The sequence below is a fragment of the Betta splendens genome, chromosome 8 (genome assembly GCF_900634795.4).
Source record: "Betta splendens chromosome 8, fBetSpl5.4, whole genome shotgun sequence".
NCBI classification, from domain to species: domain Eukaryota; kingdom Metazoa; phylum Chordata; class Actinopteri; order Anabantiformes; family Osphronemidae; genus Betta; species Betta splendens.
The window spans coordinates 530,212-545,153 of record NC_040888.2 but is presented as its reverse complement, the minus strand read 5'-3'; the positions used below and the strand labels follow the sequence as shown (position 1 = coordinate 545,153).

General features: G+C 50.0%; 1 protein-coding gene across 8 annotated transcripts; it reads left to right on the top strand.

Annotated features, from left to right (window-relative positions):
- Positions 1-1,524: 1,524 nt before the first annotated feature.
- Positions 1,525-10,909, top strand: plppr2a (phospholipid phosphatase related 2a). 8 transcript variants are annotated; one of them, XM_029158716.3, is made up of 9 exons: positions 1,525-2,082; positions 2,760-3,394; positions 4,536-4,650; positions 7,281-7,469; positions 7,939-8,059; positions 8,166-8,416; positions 8,493-8,669; positions 8,740-8,870; positions 9,064-10,909. In XM_029158716.3, the coding sequence occupies exons 3-9, from the start codon at positions 4,582-4,584 to the stop codon at positions 9,305-9,307; spliced, it is 1,182 nt and encodes a 393-aa protein (XP_029014549.1). In that variant the 5' UTR covers positions 1,525-2,082; positions 2,760-3,394; positions 4,536-4,581; the 3' UTR covers positions 9,308-10,909. The 8 variants fall into 8 exon arrangements, with proteins under 8 accessions (XP_029014549.1, XP_029014552.1, XP_029014553.1 ...); XM_055510812.1 differs by having other exon boundaries at positions 1,739-1,796; positions 1,868-3,394; XM_029158719.3 differs by having other exon boundaries at positions 1,537-3,394; positions 8,740-8,886; positions 9,064-9,315.
- Positions 10,910-14,942: the final 4,033 nt, after the last annotated feature.

Sequence of the window (14,942 nt, the reverse complement as noted above, 5' to 3'; positions counted from 1 at the left end):
CTCTGAATGTGTGTTCGTTTATTACTCGGAAACAGTAATAATAAAACCATGAAATCATTTGCACAAACGACACAAAAACAGCAAGAAATAACCTAAAAGAACGTACACTTGTCTTTACACAAAAAATATGAATTAAAACTTGATAACAGTTCACTGATATAACTGTAGCCACATAATCCATACAGTTATTACTTACATCAGGTTACTTACTCTTTGTCGCTAAATGCTAGCTTAAACCGCACATTTCAGCGGCCTATTAACAAGAGCACAACAGAACGTATTTACTATTACAGAACATTAGCATGGTGCCGTGGCCATATATACATGTCATTTAACTGTACCTGTGGATCAAATAAGAGGAGACAGCTGGATGTCTGGAAGCAGAGTGTTTGTTTATTACTGAGGAGCACGTGCGCAGCCTCCCCCTTCTAGAATCCACAGCAGCAACAGCGCCTCCTACTGTCCACACAGCAGCCAATAGTTCATGTACCTATAAGTAAAAAAAGGCATCATCAAATCGTTTACTTGTAAGTAAAAAAAAGAAATAATCAAATTGTGTCTTATTTAGCTTATCCATAAACATAAAACTATTTTCACCCTACTACACTAGCGTGAGCTAAAAGCATCTGTATGAAAACCAAATGACTGGGCTGCAGTCAAATCAACTTTGGCTCTGTGTGTGTGGGCTTCCAGCTGCTGAATGAAGCCTCTTCCTCCTGATGAGGGAATCAAAGCGCCGCTGCCGCCCACGCAATCTCCACCATCGCCCAAGGAAACATATGGTTTGGCCAAATGTGTGCGCATGTCTCTTCCCATGAAGCATTTGTGCATCGCTGTCCCTGTGTCCTCCCACTCAAGCTGCAGACTGAGCTGCCTCCATCTGGCAGCTTCTCGTCCCTGTTTATCAGTGTGGGACAAGGAGGCTGGGGGCTCCGTGTGTGTGTGTGTGTGTGTGTGTGTGTGTGTGTGTGGGTCCACAGATAAACATGCATCTCTTCACTTTCATCTCTGCCTCCGCCCTTCATCCAGTGTGTGTTGCAGGGGAAACAGGGATCAGAAGTAATGGCTTCATCCTGCATGACGGAGCTTCACCAACTGCTGGAGGTCAGTGTGTGCAGGACGTTGGTGGAGTCAGCAGACAGGACTAAAGACAGCTGTGATCCACACTTTGAATGCAGCAGATGTAGAAGCTGGATGAGGCCACGTGTACATGCTAGAATGATTACTGATCTGATTCCCGACCCGTCGATCATCAGCTGCTCTTCCTTTAATGGGTTGGCCTATTTTTGGCAGCAGCAGACATGTGTGTTCTCTGCTTCTTTTAATAGCCTCAGATTGCTTCACGTTTCCTCCTCACTTAACCCTCTCTGCTTCCTGTTTTAGAGCCAGTCACAAAGCAACAGCTCGGGATCCTGAGCACATTAAAACATACACATATCTGTTCAGTGGCCTCATCCACCAACCACTGATCCACACAGACACAGGAAGATCCAGCTAACGATTCAGTCGGGTTAATTAAATGCATGAAGCGTTATTTACGCTGCTGTGCAGGAGACATGACTGGAGCAGTTACTGGAGGAGACGCGTCTGAAACTGAGGAGCAGGATCAGTTTACGGCGCATAAAGCGCCGCCATGCGGACCATGTGCTGGTATCCGGTTCTGCTGGGTTGGGCTGCTGAACTCACTTAAATCTCAGATCTGTAGATGACCAGTGTCTGTTTCCTTGCAGGTTTGTGGTTCTGATGGTGCATGTTGGTCATCTGCTGTTTGAAGGACGAGTCAGCTTGTTCTGGAGGTAGAATGGTGAGATTTGTCTCCTTCATAGGCTGGAAGGCGTCATAGGTGAACTAGGCCTCTTGTCACCAGCACAGAGCTGAACTCTGGACCACGACCAGCTGCTCCCTGTGTCTGGGGGCAGGAAGTGATCAGTGCATCGTCTGGACCTTCAGGGAATGTCCAAACGTGTCTGGACGGGGACGGGCTCATCTACAGCTGTGAAACATGCTGATTGGACACTGTTTCTGCCAGTCACTCTGTGGCCTCCATCTGCACACGCCTGACCTGAGATCAGTTGACCTGAGGTGAGATCTTTGAGCATCCGTGGTACAGAGCAACCAGCCACGACAAACACGCAGCTGCAGAAACACCACAGTTCACTTCAGCAGCTCTTCTGGCTCCAGACGTGCTAAACATGGTTCAGACAAGCTGCAGAGCACAGCTCTGAATGAATAAACAAGACTGAATGTGGACCAGCGCTTTATATGACAAGCACAGCAGCATCATGACCCATAGGAGCAGAAAGTGAGACAAAGGACTGGCCCAGGATCAGGTGGGAGGAGCAGACGGAGGACAGCGCAGGAATGCGTCTTTTGTTGTGCAGCTGATGGATGACCACAGCTGGAGGCTGGAGCCACAGGGACTCGTGTGTTTGTGGGTGTGATGGGCGTGAAATTAGATTTTAAGGTTATGTTCTCATGTGCCTCGTTTGGGTCAGATGTTCCTTGTTTGGAAGATCAGCATCGCTGATGTGTGCGCTAGAGGAATCACAAGCCAGAGATCTGCTGCTCAGTGACACTGAAGCATCCTGTGAATTATTGACGCTGCATTTGCTGCTTCTGTTCATGTAACACACGTGGTGACCCGATGCCTTCTCCCTGCATGCTCATGTAAAATGCAGGTTGCCGTGGTAACCAACCATTCAGCTACATCTTTGTTTTGTCCTCCTGTGTCCTTCACCTCCATCCTTGCTCTCCATCAGTCAGCAGTGAGGTTGAGGGGTTGGAGGATGGGAGAAGAGTCGACCCAAGGGACCGGCAGCCGCCATCATCAGTCATGGGTTTCACCTCTTCCTTTACGTGGAACGTCAGGAAGCAAAGCCTGCTGACGACTGCTCTAAAAGTGGGTCACATAAAAGCCAGTGGTTATGATGCTACATTAATGAAAAGTAAGTGGAGCCCAGTGCCAGCTTTGGTACCAGTCCTGGTACCAGGATGGGACCATGGACCCACCATTAGAGGGGGGAGTCCATGGCAAGAAGGGAGGACGGACAGAGGGGGAGAAGAGGAGGGATGAGCTGACACACATACAGCACAGAGCATCAGTCCCTCCCTCCCTCCCTCCTCCGTCTCTCTCTCTCGCTCGCCCGTTCGCTCGCTCGCTGCCTCACACATGTGGAAGCCTTCTCCCCTCCTCACACACATGTCCAAACTCAGCAGCTAATTTGCTCCTCTGAAGGCGTCCGTCGCTGCTGCGTGTTGGAGGGAAGGTGAGAGGATCCAGAGTCCAGAGGACGAACGAGCTGGAAGCAGCTTTTCACACCGCGTCGTCCGATCTGGACACTGCATAGGAATCTGCTGCCACGGCAACCGACAGCTTGGAGACAGGATATCTGAGGTGAGGGGGGTGACTGCACAGCGGCAGCTGAGCGGCGGTGTGTGTTCTGGTGGTGTTCCCCAAACATTCTTCTGATTAGGCAGCGCTGGGTAAATGGGTGTATGGACGCACGCTCCTTTGTTCTATTAATAGCACGTAGGGATGCCGTGTGATGGACCGCAGATCTGCTGCCTTTAACTGCAGTCATGATCTGGATGGTGGAGCCCAGTCAGCCCCTGTGCGTGCGTGCTCACGTGCACATGCGTGTGTGCAGCATGTCCTGGGGCAGTGGAGGCGACATATGGCTGCCTGGGACCGCTCGGAGCAGGGGATTCATCCGTCCTGCGTCTGTGCTCACTCAACTTTCCTCTCTGTGCCTCGTCTCCACCATTTTGATTTGTTGCTGTCGTTTTCATCCCAGCGTGGATTGACCCAACAGACGTGAAACACCCCCAGTGTTCATCCAGTTTCACAAACAGCTGGAAACTGGACCAGATCAGATCAGCTGGCCTCCTAATCTAACCAAGCCCGATGAATGAAGTAGCGCAGGGCCAGAGCCAAACGGATCCAGATGATGACGATCCAGATGAGTTGCACAGAGGTTGTTCCTAATGAACACATATCTGGGTACATCTGGGTCTGGGTTCTGTTTACAATGGCCGTGATGCACTGACAGGGACTAATTGCTGGATTTCCAGCAGGAAGCTGTTCATCCAGGTTTCCTAATAAACCACTGAAGGTCGTAAGCTTCCATCCACTCACCTCCAGGGATGTCGACGTTGTCATCTCATTTGACTCGTGGGTCAAGGGTCACACCTGGGAGCTGAGCACCTTCACAGATCCTGGATCTGGATCTTCTGTGCTTCTTCTGGTTCATCTGTGTCTAATTACCCTGGTGTGCCATGTTTGTTTTTGAGCTGAGCTCAGACCTGTCCCTGCGGCTCACCCGTCTCACCCATCTCACCCGTCTCACCCATCTCACCCGTCTGACTGCAGAGGGAACCACTTCCCACTGTTGCTTGGACGTCGTTGCATCTGGTTCTGCTTCTGTGGATGTTTTCATCCTGCTGCTTTGGCTGTAATGTTACTGTTGAAGTTCATATAATTTGTGCTTGTTAATGATGAAAGCTCTTTTGCCTGATTGGACTTCCTCTTCTGGCAGGTGGACTAACCAGCTCTCTGTGACGGGTCCGGGTTAGAGCAGAAGGATGGCAGTGGAGGAGAAGCCCGGTGTGAAGCGCAGCAGCTCCATCCTCCCCTGCTTCCTGTTTGTGGAGGTAAGAAACCACATGTTCTCACACACTCTGTTGTTCCTGCTCCTGCTTTGTCTGTGAACATCTCAGGCTCCATGTCATGTTCAGGGGCAGACTTCAGATCAGGTCAAAGGTCATCGGACACCGGGTGTTTATGGAAGCAGGCAGACGATGACTCCAAGTCTTTACCAGTGGTTTACCTGTGGGTGAAGGGTGAGCGTCCACCAGCAGCTTGAGTCTTCACTGACTCCTTGAATCTTGCTTAATGTCAGTAAACATAGAAGCTACACTGTTGTCTGCTAGTTTGTCAGAAGTACCCTATTGCTGCTGGTGGTGGAGGTTGATCTTGTTTATTGTGGACGGAGAAACGCTCCTCGTGTTGCTCTGCTGTGTTTTTGTTTAGTTCTGACTGCCCTGGCTGACGGACGTACTTAAAACCAGAGCTGCTGGTTTTAAGTGTTTGTGGCCAGAGATGCGACTTCATGTCACTGCCTCAGTGGTTTGGGGGTAGTTTTGAAAGCCGGCGCCAGAGTTTCCTTAAATGTCAGTGTGTACTTTTAAATTAGGATCAGAGAGGCACATTCAACTTCACACCTTATCAGTGGTTACCATGGTAACCAGGCAGCCAGACTCCTTCATTGTCGCTTCCCTAATCACAAGTCACAACCTTTCCTATCAGAGCTCCCCACTCAGCCATTTTGTTGTGTTCTCTCCATTTGCCTCCACGTCTCTGTTCACTGTAGATGAGCTCAACAGTCTCCGTCCACATCTACGTCAGTTCATCGCAAATGCTGCTCAGTTTGAGCATCCAGCAACGACGTGGATCCAACTCAGTGTCTGCCTGTGGTTCCGTCTGGATGCTTCTATGCTGAAGGCTCTACTCTCTGATGTGAGACGTTTGCAGCGACCAGTGTCAGACTTTCCGTTCACTGATCCGATGCTCAGGTTCGAACAGCGTTCAGGGACGCACCACCTGCTCTGCACCAGCAGAGGGCGCGGCTGTGGCATCCACGGAGCACCTGAGCAGGAGTAGGTAACAGCTGTCACATCTGGGCTAAAGCTAACCCTGCTGATGCCAGTGGATGTTTATGAGCGCTACCACACATGCAAGACAGGAAGCAGCAGTTCTACCTCTTCTCTGACACCCAGACGGGTGGGGAAGCGACTGACGGAGGTGTGATCAGGTTCCAGTGAGTCTGTCATACTGATGCGATGATGTGATACTCTTATTACAGCAGAGGAGGAGATGCTGCCTGCGTCATGTTCTCTGGGATCCTTCCCTAAGTGCTTTGAGACGCTTCACGTCTTAAAGTGACTGAAAGCAAAGCTGCCCTCCAACTGAGCTACCTGGAGGTCATTCCTTTATGTTCAGTTAGTTTAAAGACAGTAATCAGTGGCTCCGTCGTCCTGACGACAAGGTTTCTGCTTCACCTTCGTCTTCATGTTATTATAACATACAACAAAGATACATCAACTGCTCCGCTGGAGAAGGATTCAGGGTCATGAGCAGACCCCCTCCCTCCCTGAGCTGACTCTCCCTCCTCCTCTCCCTTTTGGACCTGTTTACTGTGCATCGCAAAGTAGACATGTGCTTGGTTAATTTTCTCATTGGACAGGCAAAGATGAGTATTGGGCTCACGAGGAGTTCCCATGCTGAGCTCCTGTTCGATACCAAGATCTCCAGGCGTAGGTACAGACAGGGTGTATGCAGGAATCGGCGGTCGGGTTCTGATAGGATCGTGCAACAGGTTAGCTCTACGAGAACGCTGGAAAGTTGTCTTGGCAACTCCACAATCGGGCGTCTGACTGCTGGCTGAGGTGGTGCACGTCTTTGGACTGTGGGAGGAAGCCGGTGAACCCGGAGAGAACCCACGCAAACACGGGGAGAACGTGCAAACTCCACAACTATGGGGTGCCAAATGTAAAAGTAGCACCTATAACTAGTTTTCTCAAATTTAACTAAATGACACAACATGTTTTCTCACATTTAGTTAAATGTGCAAAAGTCTAAATGTAAATGTTAAATATAAATGTAAATGTTAAATATAAATATAAATGTAAATGTTAAATGTTAAATATAAATGTTAAATGTTAAATGTTAAATGTTAAATGTTAAATGTTAAATATTACATTTAACATTTAACATTTAACATTTACATTTAACATTTAGCATTTAGCATTTACATTTAACATTTACATTTAACATTTAACATTTACATTTAACATTTACATTTAACATTTAGCATTTACATTTAACATTTACATTTAACATTTACATTTAACATTTACATTTAGACTTTTGCACATTTAACTAAATGTGAGAAAACATGTTGTGTCATTTAGTTAAATGTGAGAAAACTAGTTATAGGTGCTCCTTTTACATTTGGCACCCCATACACAACTCAACTAACTTTTTCCTATAAATACTTGTGTGAATGAATTATTTAATTATAATTAATTATTAAAGGTCAAAGGTCTTCCTCCCTCCCTCTCTTACTTCCTCCCTCTCTCTCTATCTTTCTTTCTTTCTTTCTTCCTCCCTCCCTCTCTTTCTTACTCCTTCTTTTCCTCCCTCACTCTCCCCTCTCTCCCTCTCCTGACTTGACTCTTCCTCTTCCTCTCCCTCCTCTCTTCACCCCTCGTTTTGTCTCCAGCTGGTGATAATGTCTGGGACGGTGCTGCTGGCTTATTACTTCGAGTACACAGACACCTTCCCTGTACACATCCAGGGCTTCTTCTGTTATGACAAGAGCTTCTCTAAGCCCTACCCCGGTCCAGACGACTCCAGCAGGATCCCCCCGGTGCTCGTCTACTCGCTGATCTCAGCCATCCCTACGGTCACGGTGAGACCTGGCTGCATGTGTGAAGTAGACTGTGGTGCTGTGGCATGCTAAATGTGCATAATTCACCTTTTTGCCACAACTCATCACAGCTCACCACAGATCATCACATCTCACCACAGCTCTTCACAGCTCACCAAAGCTCACCACAGCTCACCACAGCTCCCCAGCCAGGATCTGTGAACACATACAACCTTAGCATCACACACCTGCCGGACTTGTCAATGTGGTGAGCTCTTTAAAGCTCACCACAGCTCACCACAGCTCTTCACGCCTGAGCAATGTTTGTTGTAAACGTTAGTCATCCGAACTGCTCCCAGTGGTTCAGACATCTGATTACATCCGATTGCATGGTTCCCAGCAGTTGGACTGGAAAGGCAGCAGGCAACGGATCAGAACCCAAGCACGGAACCAGCTGGATCCATTGACGGTTCTGGTAGGTGTGTGATGCTAAGCTTGTATGTGTTCACAGATCCTGGCTGGGGAGCTGTGTGTGTTCGTCACAAAAGCAGCTGCAGCCCAAGAGAAGACCATTGTCACGGCAGACTGCTGCTACTTCAGCCCACTCCTAAGGCGCATCATCCGCTTCCTGGGTGAGTCGTCACTGCAGCACAGAAGGGAGGCTCCTTCTTTTTCTGCTGCTTATGTAAATATATTGATGATTTCAATCCTGTGCCTGCTCGTCCTCCCTCCATCCAGGCGTCTACGCCTTTGGCCTGTTTACCACCACCATCTTCGCCAATGCGGGCCAGGTGGTGACAGGAAACCAGACCCCTCACTTCCTGTCCGCCTGCAGACCCAACTACACGGCGTTAGGCTGCCAGTCTACGGCGCAGTACATCACAGAGCGACGCTCCTGCACGGGCCACCCTCTGACCGTCATGTCTGCTCGCAAGTCCTTCCCGTCCAAGGACGCGGCGCTCAGCGTCTACGCTGCTCTGTACACGGCGGTAGGTCGGCTCAGCTTAGCCCTGGAGCCCCATGTTCCTGGAGCCTGCAGACGGAGCCTCTTTGTCTCCTCTGTAGATGTACGTGACTCTGGTCTTCAAGACCAAAGGGACGCGGCTGACCAAGCCCACCATCAGCCTCACGCTGCTCTGCCTGGCCGTGCTCGTGGGGGTGATTCGAGTGGCCGAGTACCGAAACCACTGGGCCGACGTCCTGGCGGGATTCTTCACAGGGGCGGCCATAGCTGTGTTCCTGGTGAGGGCAGTGCTTTCAATTCCTAGCTCTGTTCTCACTGGCTCTCATCTGTCCTCGTCTCTGTCTCCAGGTGACTTGTGTGATTAATAACTTCCAGCAGCTACAGTCTCCTCCTCCTTCTCCACCGCAGCACCATCGCCCAGAATCCATGCTGGGCGTTCCTATGGTGACGCTGCCCTGCGTGGACAGTCCACTCGAAAAGTTAAGTGGCCCTCAGGTAAGGGGCGGGGCTGGCGTACGCACCCCCTTGTCTCCTACCTGAACCTTGTCTCCTGCTTCCTTCCCAAATGTGAGCTGCCTTCTCACAGGACGTCACTAACCCGCCTGACACCTCTTCTCCTCTGACTCCTCCTCTTTTCACTCTGTCCCCTCCTCCTTCGCTTCGCTCCTCCAGCATCCTGCCCTCTCCTCCTCCTGCCCACTGTACAACACCTACGTCCAACCATTCTAACCACCCCTTAGTTCCCCTTATTTCTGTTGTGGCTCCGCCCCCTCCTCTCTCCCCATCGCCCCAAACATCTCCCTTGATTATTCTTTTCTTGGCTTTTTTCCTTCTGCTCCGCCCCCTCTCTCTCTTTCTCACTCCTCTCTCTCCCCTGCAGACTCAGCACGAATCTCCGTTCACTGAGATCACATGACCATCAGCCCTATCGGTTCCCCGCCCCCCCCGATGTCCTTATACCGTCTCGCTCCATTTCCAGCGAAGTCTAGACGAATCGGAGCGGCGCCCACCGGGCTGCGCCGCCTCCCCGGCCGGGCGCCCTGCGTCGCTGCACCGCTCCTACTCCACGCAGGTCTAGCTCTCCTGGACTCCAGCTACTCTCGCAACCCCTGGGGAACCGATAGTGAAAATCTTCAAAGACTACCTCCTTCGTGGAGCTGGAGTCAGGCACACCACTCTCCTCAGAGTCCTTAGGTATGAACTTTCATCCGTTCATGCCGGCTTGAAGGGACCGGTTTGAAGACGTGACCTCTTCTAACTCATCCAGCACCTGCTCAGCTCAGCGTCAAAGGCTCCGTTCACGTCTCTGAGGATGAAAGAAACTCTTTGTGTTCTTCTCTCTGACGGTTCTAAAAACAGACATGAAATAGGTTTGATAAGACTGAATTAGTTTCTTCTGCTCTCGTCTGGAGGTTTGCTGTAGTTGCACCATTACTGTATTTGCGTTGATGTTATTTATTAATGCCTGATGGTGCCACAGTTTTGCTAATTTTGATTTGCACATTCCCTCAGTTCCAGTTTTCATCTGTTTCCACCATCTGTTCACTGTGCTGTGAAATGGACGACACCCAACTAACACCTTCAGAAACACTTGCATGCTTTGTCACATTCCTCCAACCATCATTAACAAAATGTTTTAGGTGACCTGAAGTTGGGTTCACCTTGTTGTGGAGGTCAGAGGTCAGAGGTCAACCTCAGCCTAACTGGTTTGGTTTGTTCTTTGTCTTCATGTCGCTGTAGGCTCCTCAGACCTTGGACAGAGGATTCAAGTCATTGTACTGCACTTGTTACTGTCCCTTTCTTTAATCCTCTTTGTTTGGCTGGGACCGGTTTGTATGATATTGTAAATATTTCTTTTTTGTACTGCCTGTGGGATTTGTACTAACACTGAGAGAACAGTGTGTGACGGTGCTGAACTAACACCCAGGCAGCTCTTTGTGTTCAACAGGTCATCACGTTAAGCTTTTGAGGTGAAACACATTAGCATCAACGTAACACATTAGGTTCACAGACCACCCACAGGCCACAGAACTGGGCCCGCAGGCCATAGAACCGAGCTCATTCATGTCCACGTACTCATGTAGACCAGGCTACTGCATCCAGTCAGTTCATTTATCACATGGCTTTGTTTCTCCAAACCTGCTGCTCTTGTTCCTGTGGTTCTGCTTGAGTTTAGCTACCTTTTCACGATGTGAACAGGTTCTAGTGGCTGCTTTAACCCCTGCATTGTGTTTTCCTGACATCACCATTAGGAAGCTCAGCTTCGGGGTCAGACAAGACACTATTACTGAGCAACAAGTTTAATTTGGCTGTTTAAGGACCCAGATGTCAGATGTCCGGTCCAGTCTCATGTTGGCTCAGGCTTCTGTGTTTCTCACCAGCTTAGCCATCGTCTCCACAGCTTGAGTTCAGCTCAAAGACAAACTGGCATCAGACACGTGTCTGTTGAGCCTGTGGCACATTCCCTGTTTTGTAAAGACCTGTGTGATCAGAAAAATAAAAGGAACCTCCAGTAGAAGCTGCTTCTCTTTGTTACAGTGCTGAATGTTCCCTCACACCTGACCCAAGGTGTGTAATGGTTCCTCCTTGTGATTTTAATGTCTCAGTTTTACAAGAACATAGTAGGATAGGACACTTACAGAGAAACAGTTTAAGATGGGTTGAATCCTGGTTCCTGAGTAACAGCAGCACAACTAGACTTTCCCCCCCGTAAAATGTTTCCTTGATTATTGTGTCTCAGCTTCCCTGCATTAATCATCATCATGTTCAGATGAGACCGAATCTCATTCAAGCTGTGATAATGGAACAATTGCATTGCACCTTGACAGAGTCCTCAGAGATTGTCCGCATATAACTGGGCTCATGGTACCAGTTCAGCTTCTCCACGCTGCCTTCAGCTCCTTCGTCCAGTACAGTTTACGTTTGCAGACTGAATCCGCAAGATGGCAACCTGCTGTTAGACCATGAGGTGAGACCAACAGAACTTCTGAAGCTTTCACAGCAATGCGGTGTAATGACATCTATGTTCTTGATGTTCCAGATGATAAAACAAAGGCAGGTGGAGTTATGTGAGGTAGGTGGAGTGATGGGAGGATGGAGGAGTCTTGGGAGGTGGGTGGAGTTATGTAAGCTGTACAGCTGTACAGGTGAAGGGCAGACAGGCACAACTGAATAATGAAGCGTCCCCATCGAGACTGTGCGCTGACACTCGGTCCTGTCGACTGAGCTGTGCTGTCTGCTGAGGCCTGGACAACAGAAGAAGAGCTGCATCGTCTGCAAACAACCACACCTGCTGTTGGATTAAACCAGCCAGAGCCTTCGTCTTTCAGACTTGTAGAATTGTGGGTTGGTCACGTTTGTTGATGTTGTTCGGCGGAGCAGCCTGGACACCAACCGTCACTGTTTGAATATTCACTGAGCAGATGATCAGAAAGGTCCACTTCTACATGCTGGTGAAGCAGGAAGCAAACTGCTGAACGGCGAAGTCTGTCAAACACTTTCATCTGCAGCAAAAAAGGGGAACCATGACAACACTCTGAAGCCAAACCTTTCACTAAATAAAAAACAACTTCCAACGTCAACAAAAAGATCTTAACAAAGAATAAAGCTTAAAGCAAAAATCTGCATCTTCAGAAAAACTGTCCTAAACTTTGAGACAGGACTTTAACTTTCAAACTCAAGAGATTCCAGTTTTATGTTAAATGTTCAGCCAATTAGACAACGGCTCATGAATGGGGGGAGAAAGCTGCACACAAACAGTCTGTCGCTATGGAAACTTGACACTCACACCAGCTTTTTGTATCGATACACAGTTTTAGGATGAAATTCAACTGAGGTGTGTTCAGGCCCGAAATCAGCAGCTGGTTGTTTTCAATGGGAGGAAGTTCAACGTAAAGCAGTGAAATGTACCAGGAGAAGCTGTGACTCCTGCAGCGGAGGGACTCCATGACTTCTACTGTGGTGCAGAACCAAACCAGGTGGGTTACAGGAGGTTCGACCCAGACGAATGTGTGTTCACACTGCTTGGAGGACCCCCCCCCAGCAGGTGGTGCCACTGGCTTTGATACCTCACCACTCGGTTCAGTGCCTATTCAAACGGGGCCTTTTGTTTGTGTTGCTGTGAAGCCGAGTCACACACACACATGCACAGAATACAAATCAGACCTTTGACATCAGCAGTTAACCTCCCTCTAAATATAGCTGCTCCGGAGGAGAAGGAGGTGAAGCCTGTCTGTCTGCAGCATCACCAGCCATGACGAGGAAGGGTTTAATAAAGCGGCGACCTGGAGGGAGAACTGAGCTCAAACCAGAGGTGTGAGCAGAGAGCAAACGGAGGGGAGCACTTAGAGAAGTCAGGAACCAGGACTCGGAACCAGACCAGCGCCTGGACCATGTTGGCTCCTCCTCGGTGCAGAGAACGTGGAGGAAGAAACGAAGCGTGACAGCAGTGTTATGTAATAATAGAGCTGCCACACACTGATGGACGGTCAGATGCACTGCGCGCGCGCGCGTGCACGTGTGACACACAATAAAGTCTTGATGAATGGTGGTGCAGCCCCACCTCGGCAGCGTTCATGCAGCAGCCTCACTACTACTGCTGCTGCTGAGCAGCTCTAATCCCCGGAGATCAGGCCGCTTCGGGGGATTTGGGAGCAGAGATACCGCTGAGGCTGCGGGGCCTCACGGCGGAGGCTCAACGCGGGGAATCCCCCGGGATTGGATTAGGACGGATACGGACCCGGTGCTCACGCGCACACGCTGCTACGACAAGGAGCAGGACGGAGCTTCACGGGTTTGTTATGTCAGCAAGTAAGATTTAGCAGCAAGGGGGCGTGGCCTCGCATTAACGAACACGTCTGTCAAAAGTTAATTAACCATGTTCGGGGCAACCGGTTCCGAAGCGGAGCCGACACGAAGAGCGTGATTCCTGTTGTTGCTGCTGCTCCTGACCAGTGCGCATCACCAGCACCGTGATGGTCCGTCTGACGCCGCCGCGCCCCTTTGACCACGCTTGAATCGCAACAATGGGAGGACAGGGGAGAGAGGGAGGCTGCGGGAGAGAGACGAGGGCAGGAGCAGAGCCACGGATTCAGGACCTAACGGGAGGAAACGGCTGGGAAGTCTGTGCCTCTCCGATCTGTTTCCGCCTCGTTTACCTTCGTCTTTCTGGGATGGACGGACGAGGTTCGGGAGGGGGCGTTTCCCCAGATGCTGCCAGCGCACTGGCGTCGACCTGAGAGCACGAGGAGGAACTGACAGACTTCCAACAATGGGTGAGTGTGGAGCAAATCGCGGATGTTCCTCATAAATGCTGTGTAATAGAATGAACGCTGGAGCGTGAGCGTGAGGCCAATATGGCCACAGAGCAGCGCGCGGAGCTTCCACGCAGTCAGGTGGCTTCATTCAAGTGTTCGACAGAAACGCGTCTCCATGAAAACGCACAGGATGCAGGCGTCAGACCCCTTCGTCCTCATTCATTCTTTCCTTCACATAGTATGTGTCAAGTTGCTCAAAGTGGTTCTCTCGTTGCTCACGTGACAGAGCGGACTCTGCTTGACGATCAAGCCACCATGAGGAGGAGGAGGAGGAGGAGGAGGAGGAGGGACGTGATGGAGCTGCAGCGTTTCCAGTAAGACATGTGGCTGTGTCCACAGGCTGTGGAGCTGAAGCTGTGGCCTGACGCTCACCTGGTGCCAGTGTTCATGGACAGTCAGGCTTTGAACGAGGCTGATTCGGTGACAGTTCGATCCCTTAGAGCGTGTGGGAGCATGTAGCAGCCTGATGTGCACGTGTGTGCCTATGAGAACGAACATCTGTCTGAATGAGGCTGCACGCATGCACGTACCTGTGCTCAGGCCTTCAGGCACGTTGGCAGCATGAACTCCTGAACTTCATCCCTGTTCATTCAATTTCCTATTAATCAAGCAGCATAGACATAAAGTTACATCTCCTTGTCTCATGGGCTCTGAGTTGCCTGGGAGGAGGAGGAGGAGGAGGGCACTGGTGGAGGAAGCTGGTCGTGTTAGGAGCCGACTGACACCCAGTGAGTGGAACAGCTCTACAGCAACTCCTCAGCTGAGAGTAAAGCTGAAGGACGTGTTCGATTCCAGGGAGTCCACTTCCTGTCAGTCTCCCTGCCATGTCTCCTCCTCACCCCTCCTCACCCTTCTCCTTGCTGCAGAGTATGGCAGCAAGGTTCTCCTTCAACCAGGTCATGTTTATCCTAAAGGTTCTGGTTCTGATTGGTAGAGAAACCCTGCATTTGTAGGTTGCAATGACTGCAGCGGACCTGACCCCCCCTAAAGTAGCCCCATGTCGTTAGAGCCTGATTCAGCGTAAACAAACAGGTGTAATGAAACAAAGTCACTCAGGGAACATGAAGCGGAGGCAGCTCCCTGTGACAAAAGGAGGAAGATGAGGAGGAAGGCAACACAGTGGTAAAGGATGAGCTAATAACAGACGCTGCTAACAACAATGGAGACAATAATAAAATGCAGATGAGTGTGGTGGACCTGACCTTTGACCTGTTAGTGTAAGTAGCCAGATGCTAA

Coding starts and splice junctions, on each gene's coding strand:
- plppr2a (XM_029158716.3), top strand. CDS start 4,582: ATGGCAGTGGAGGAGAAGCCCGGTGTGAAGCGCAGCAGCTCCATCCTC. Junction 8,417..8,492: donor ACGCTGCTCTGTACACGGCG/GTAGGTCGGCTC, acceptor TCTCCTCTGTAG/ATGTACGTGACTCTGGTCTT. Junction 8,670..8,739: donor CGGCCATAGCTGTGTTCCTG/GTGAGGGCAGTG, acceptor CTCTGTCTCCAG/GTGACTTGTGTGATTAATAA.